This window comes from Tupaia chinensis, unplaced genomic scaffold (assembly GCF_000334495.1).
Source record: "Tupaia chinensis unplaced genomic scaffold, TupChi_1.0 Scaffold000402_1, whole genome shotgun sequence".
Classification (NCBI taxonomy): domain Eukaryota; kingdom Metazoa; phylum Chordata; class Mammalia; order Scandentia; family Tupaiidae; genus Tupaia; species Tupaia belangeri.
Genome location: NW_006159904.1, coordinates 5,849,818 through 5,856,608, shown reverse-complemented (window position 1 = coordinate 5,856,608; position 6,791 = coordinate 5,849,818). Strand labels below are relative to the sequence as shown.

At 43.9% G+C, this 6,791-nt stretch overlaps 1 protein-coding gene across 1 annotated transcript in view; it reads right to left on the bottom strand.

Moving 5' to 3' along the window:
• The window catches only part of TMEM272 (transmembrane protein 272), a 13,664-nt gene extending 8,711 nt beyond the window's left edge, over nt 1-4,953 (bottom strand). The window contains exon 1 of the mRNA XM_027774083.1: nt 4,900-4,953. Coding sequence (XP_027629884.1) covers nt 4,900-4,912 — 13 coding nt within the window. The 5' untranslated portion in view covers nt 4,913-4,953. The remainder of the gene's footprint in view (nt 1-4,899) is intronic.
• Nucleotides 4,954-6,791: the final 1,838 nt, after the last annotated feature.

Here is a 6,791-nt window from a genome sequence, read left to right as displayed (position 1 = left end):
TTTTTTTTTTTTAATTAACTTTTAAAATTATTATCATTTTTAATTTGCTATAGGGCATGTGCACTCACCAGAGAGAGAGAAAATAAGAAAGCAAGCCACAGGTTTGGGACTCGAACCGCAGCCGGCCATGTGAAAGTCCAGCACCTTAACTACCATGCCACCTGCTGGCCCGAGTCTACCCTTTCTTGATGGAATTTTCTCTGCTGAAAGCAATGCTCTCTCATTTTCTCAGGCCTTTGTCTTACAGGCCTGTTTTAACCAGCGGTATGTCGTATCTATTTAAATACAGGAAAGAAATGCTTGTCCCCTCACTGACCATTCTGGCTCCACTGACCAGGCTCAGGATGGGTTCCAATGCACATCTCTGCTGAGCACAGATTCTGGCTGTCCAGCGTATGCCCCTCATTCATTGCTCAGCTTCTTTGTGGGTACAAGGGCTAGGTGACTAGTTCTGACCAATGGACAGTTGTACGATGTGGGGCCGAAGCATTAAGAAGTGCATACAAGCTCCTTCAGTGATGGCCCTGCTTTACCACTGAAAAACCGAAGGCTGAGATGGCCAACTCTAAGACAGAGGCCGCTTGGAGTACAAAGCTATTATATTCCTTGGGGAGAGCCGGGGTTGGGGGGGGGCGGTTCCGATCCACAGTGGAATTTGCATAAGCAAGAAATAAAACTTGATAGTGTTAAGTCACTGAGGTTCCAGGGTTAACTCTTTACTGCAGCACACTCATAATCTCCTGACTAATGTCTTTGCCAGCGGAGTCCAAGAAAAGGAATTCTCACTGAAGAACCAAAGGCTCCTATTCCAACGACATGGAAAGTTTTAGCTTCATTTTGACATTCTGTTGCCCACAAATGCCTTGGTACTTCTGCAGAAGTAGACCATTTTCCCATGGTTACATCGTATACCACTGAAATGAATGAAAATGTCTAGGTGCACAGAGAGCCATAAAGCCAGAGCCCAAACCGGAGGAGAGGTGAATATATACATTGATCCAATCGTCAACCTACAGAGACTTCTCTGTCTCGTTATCTCTGATACTTGGCTGAATTTGTTGTTAGATGGAAATATTTTCCAAGTCTCAAAGTAACCTTTTCATGTGCAGACCTTTAAGTACTTGATGCCAAATTTGTTGGATATAAACTGCCTTTCAATTCAAAGCCCAGCTGTGAAATGAGCATTGACTAATGACTTATATCTCGGCAACAGCTGCTACTCACAGGAGAGTCAATCAGTGCACAGATGGCTTAAAAGGCTTCAAATAAATTTAATAAAAGCCATCTTTCCCCCTGTATTTTTCACTTATGGGGGAGGACCTACCTTAACTCTAGATGTTCTTTTTGTTTAATCTATAATATTATAATTTCCTTTTCTTTCTTTTTTTTTTTTTTTGGAGAGGTTTTTGCTATAGGGCGTGTGCGCTCGCCAGAAAGAGAGACAGAGACACAGAAAGCGAGAAATCAACCTCCAGGGTGGATGGCCACGCCACAATCCCTTCTCCTCCATTCTCCTCTCGGGATCTTGGGCACACATGCACACGCGCCCAGCGTGAGTTCAAGCCACTAGGTCTGGGACTCGAACTTCGGTCGACTACATGGGAGTCCAGCGACATAGCCATTTCACTAACAGCTGGTCCCTCTCCTTTGTAATACTGATAACAACTACTAGATACAGTGATTTTTCTTTTCTTTTTTTGAGGGTCAATATTATATTTGATTTTTACTTTTTTATTGAAGTAAAATATCTAAATAAAAAGTTGCCATTTTAATCATTTTGTGTATAATTCAGTGACATTAATTACATTCACCATCTTGTGCAACCATCATCACTATTTCCAAAACGTTTTCATCACCCCAAATACAAACTCTATAACCAATAAGCAGTACCTTTCCAATACCTCCTTCGTGTGGCTGATGTATTGATTTTAATACTGAACATCTCTTATGATCAAGCCACTAATTCCAAGTCCATGAGAATTGGCTTTGTGGGATCTTATCTCGTTAATGCAGCCTGTTGGTTCCAGTTAAGTTTGTTTGCAGGATAATGCGCACAGGTTCCAAACGCTAAAGTTCCCTTATGCAGTAGATTTTGCATAGAACACTCTTTGAAGGAAACTCCTGACATCCTAAGCAGAGTAATATCTAACATCGTACAAATTTTCCTTGAAAGAGCAGAGCAATAAAATAATACTTTCTGGAGAGGTTTTTCTTTGCCTTAGGATGTGTAGACTCATAGACAGAGAAAGAGAAAGAGACAGAGACAGTGACAGGAAAGTAAGAAAGCACCCTCCCAGGGGGAATGGCCATGCTGCAATCCCTTCTCCTCCATTCTCCTCCTAGGATCTTGGGCCCGCTCGCACACATACCCGGCATGAGTTTCAAGCCACCGAGTCTGGGACTGGAAACATGGATGGCCATGTGGGAGTCCAACAACATAACTGCTACACCATCTGCTGGTCCCAATCTTTTTTTTTTTTTTAATTTTTTAATTTGCCAGAGGGTACATGTGCTCACCAGAGAGAAGAGAGTGAGAGAGAGAAAGAAAGAAAGGGAGAAAGAGCGAGAAAGCACCACCCATGGATAATAGTCATGCCATAACCCTTCTCCATTTCTCCCTCCTTTCAAGATTTTGAGCATACGCACACACATGCCCAGTGTGTTTTCCAAGCTACCAGGTCCAGGACTTGAACTATGTATCAGCCACGTGGGATCCAGGCACCTTAGCCATCATACCACTGGCTGGCCCAATACATGTTAATTTTTGAACTGCACTCTTCTAATGATAGCTTCTGAACTTACTGAGGTTGTTGAATTGTTTGCCCTTATACTGAACAGCGCAGACCTATTTTGGTTCTGTGCACACTCTGAAAATGTTGTTGTTGGGAACCAGCAGTTAGCGTAATGACTATGTCGCTGGACTTCCACGTAGTTGACCGCGGTTCGCATCCCAGACCCGGTGGCTTAAAACTCACGCCGGGCGCGTGTGTGTGCGTGCTCAAGATCCCGAGAGGAGAATGGAGGAGAAGGGATTGCGGCGTGACCATCCCCCCGGGGGGTGATTTCTCGCTTTCTGTCTCTATGTCTCTCTCTGTCTGTCTGGCGAACGCACGCACCCTATAGCAAAAACCTCTCCAAAAAAAATGCTGTTGTTCTTTATTTACTGTTAGGCAGTAAGCTTTCACACCTTATAGATCTAAGGGTATCATTTCTGTTTTAGCTTTTGCTTTTAGTATTACTGCTTTTTAAAATCGGGGTGGAATCCATATAACAACATTTTAAAGTGAACGATTGGTTGGCATTTGGTGAATGTTCATAGCTCTGCAAACACCACCTCTATCTAGTTCCGAAACATCTCATCCCAGCACACATTAAGCAATTAGAAAGCCATTTTTGTCTGTTTCTTTATTTTTTTTCTCTTTTTTTGCATTTTGCAACAAACCCTCTGGTCTTTTACTTTCTGCTCTAGGGTGCTGTGAGCTTGGAGCCTAACACCCTGGGTTTGCTAGATCTCCAGGAAAATTGGGGAAACTAGGTTCTGCACACCAGGCTTGGGGTCCCATCGGCAATGTTCAGGAACATGAGATGAATTTCACTGACACGCAATGATTTTTGGCTACCCAAGGAGCTTCCCCTCAGGACTCTCCTACCCCTCTTCACAGGTCTGGATTATGAGGTTGTTTAATATGTGTGACTTTGGAATCTTCATCCATTCAGCAAAAATATGTATAAAGCGCCCATGTATTACCATGTCACGAGATACATTTTCTACGCTGCTCACTACAGGCTTCAACAAGAGAACACAGAAACTGGAAAGGGGCCTTGGGAAATCTTTTGCCCTCAGAATCATCAGGGGACAGATTTTAAAAGCAAATGTCTGGGGCTGGCAGGTGGCATGGTGGTTAAGGGGCTAGACTTCCATATGGTAGACTGAGGTTCGAGTCCTGGACCTGGTGGCTTGCTTTCTCACTTTCCCCTTCTCTCTATCTGGTCCAATTAATAATAATAATAATAAATAAATAAAGTTAAATAATTATAAAATAATAATAATAAAAGGAGAAGTCTAGAGCTAGCAGGTGGTGTGGTGGCTAAAGTGCTGGACTCCCATATGGCCAACTGTAGTTCAAGTCCTAGACTCTCATAGCTTGTTTTCTGTTTCTTTATTTATTTTTTCTCTTTTTTGCATTTGCAACAAATCCTCTGGTCTTTCACTTTCTGCTCCAGGGTGCTGTGAGCTTGGAGCCTAATACACTTTCTCTTTCTCTCTCTGTCTCTCTCTGGTAAGCATGCATGCCCTGTAGCAAATTTTTAAATAATAATAATGATAAATAATAATAATGATAAATAAATAAATAATGATAAATAAATAAGTAATTCTTTTTTTTTTTTTTTTAAAAAAAAGCAAATATCTGTCTGTTCTCCAGGCATACTGCCTGAGTTTTTCAGGGCAGGACCAGGAATCTCTATTTTTGAAATGTTCATGGGGCCAGCCCCATAGCCTAGTGGTTACATGAGCCACCTCCCATGTGGTCAACTGCTATTCAAATCCTGTCCCCGGTGGCTTGATAAAAACACACTGGGTGCATGTGTATGCTTGCCTTTAATTCTAACAAGATGGAGAAATGGAAGAGAAGGGATTGTGGCATAAACATGCCCCACTGGGGGATGCTTTCCCTCCCTTTGTCTCTTTTTCTCTCTGTCTCTCTCCAAAGAGCACACATGCTCTCTGGCAATTAAAAAGATGAATAATAAAAAGCTTCTTAACAAAGTGTTCATAACACTATTCTTTGATGGAAAGTAGTTGACTGGGAGTCATCCTAGAGGAGGATGAAGGCTGTCTACCATCATCCCACCTGGCCTGGCCGACCTGTGCATCCAGCAGCTCAGCAGCCAGCTCACCTGTGAAGGCCATGGACAGCGGCAGGGCCAGGAAAGCAAAGAGCACAAAGACGCAGTAGGCTGCAAAGAGAAGGAGTGAGGCTGGGTTAGAAACGCACAGACCTTCCATTTCCTTTTTTTTGGGGGGGGAGGGGGGAGAGGTTTTTGCTATAGGGCGTGTGCGCTGCTCACCAGACTAAGAGAGACAGAGAGACAGAAAGTAAGAAATCACCCCCCAGGGGGGATGGCCACGCCACAATCCCTTCTCCTCCATTCTCTTCTCAAGATCTTGGGCACGCACGCATACCCGGCGTGAGTTTTAAGCCACCGGGTCCGGGACGCGAACTGTGGTCAACTACATGGGAGTCCAGCGACATAGCCATTACGCTAACTGCTGGTCCCCCATTTCCTTTTCACAAAGGTTTACTTAAGCATTTCGTACACCCTGACCTTCTCTCATGTCACAAGTTGGCAGATGGGCTAGAGGGTCTCTGTTTGCCTGGGGCTTCCACACAGAGGGCGCAAGCCAGGACCTGCATTTCTGGGAGAGCTGAACGTCTCTTATGATCACATTGCCAATTTGAAGGTCCAGATTTCCCGCACGACCTCTCCAAGTCTGACAGTTTATAGAAAAGGGGTTTATAAACTGCTGTCCCTGTGCCAGGATGCTAGAAGCCACTGGCATTTGCCAAGCCAGGCAAGATCAACCCTGCGCTTTTTGGGAGCCTATACCCAGGGCAGATGGTTCTCCTCTTCCCTAAATAAAATTCACTGGCAACTCACTTTATCACTTAAGGAATTTGCTTCACAAAATCTTTCTCCCTTTCCACGTATTTGATTAAATATTCCACAGCATATGATAAGAGATGGTTTCCTAAAACTTCTTACTGATGCATAGCATAACAGAGCTCTGAACTGGTCTGGAGGTTTTCTTCTTTTCCATGCCACCAATCTACCCTATAGGAATTGAGAAAGAATAAAGGCATGGGAGTAGATAGGCCTGGATCCAAATCCTGGTCTTTTACTCATTAGCTACATAGCTCTCAGCAAATTAGTTGACCTGAAGTCTACTCTCTCTCTTCTGTAAAATGTGTTAGCAGAGAGATGTACACAAGAGGGGCTCACTACATGGCAAGTATTAAAATTAGGTAGTTAAGGGAACCAGCAGTTAGCGTAATGGCTATGTCGCTGGACTCCCACGTAGTCGACCGCGGTTTGTGTCCCGGACCCGGTGGCTTAAATCTCACACCGGGCGCGTGTGCGTGCGTGCCCAAGATCCCGAGAGGAGAATGGAGGAGAAGGGATTGCGGCGTGACCATTCCCCCTGGGGGGTGATTTCTCGCTTTCTGTCTCTATGTCTCTCTCTGTCTGTCTGGCGAGCGCACGCGCCCTATAGCGAAAACCTCTCCAAAAAAAAAAAAATTAGGTAGTTAATTCCCCTCTTTCTTAGTTTTCACATATGTGAAATGGACTACAGATGCAGCTTTTGCTTGGCTAGCATTTCTTTTTTTTCTTTTTTTTTTATTTAAATAATTGTTTATTTTATTTTATTTATTTATTCATTTATTTTTTAATTTGACCAGAGAGAGACAGAGGGTGAGAATGAGAGAGAGAGGAAGTAGAAAGCAAGCCACCAGATTCAGGACTCGAACCCTGGTCAGCCATGTGGGAGTGTCCAGTGCCTTAACCACCATGCCACCTGCTGGTCCCCGTTGGCTAGCATTTCCTACTTAATTATAAGTTCAAATGTCTTTTGGGTAGGCTTACCCCTCCACTTTCCACTGTCAAAGTCTAGTTGGCAATCACACATTTATGTTTTCTGCTGGGTCCTGTTGCCAGCCCTGAGAGCAGAGAGGATTTTTGAAGTGGATATTCCAGTAGCCTCCTTCACATCTACTCCGTCCTCTCTGGGT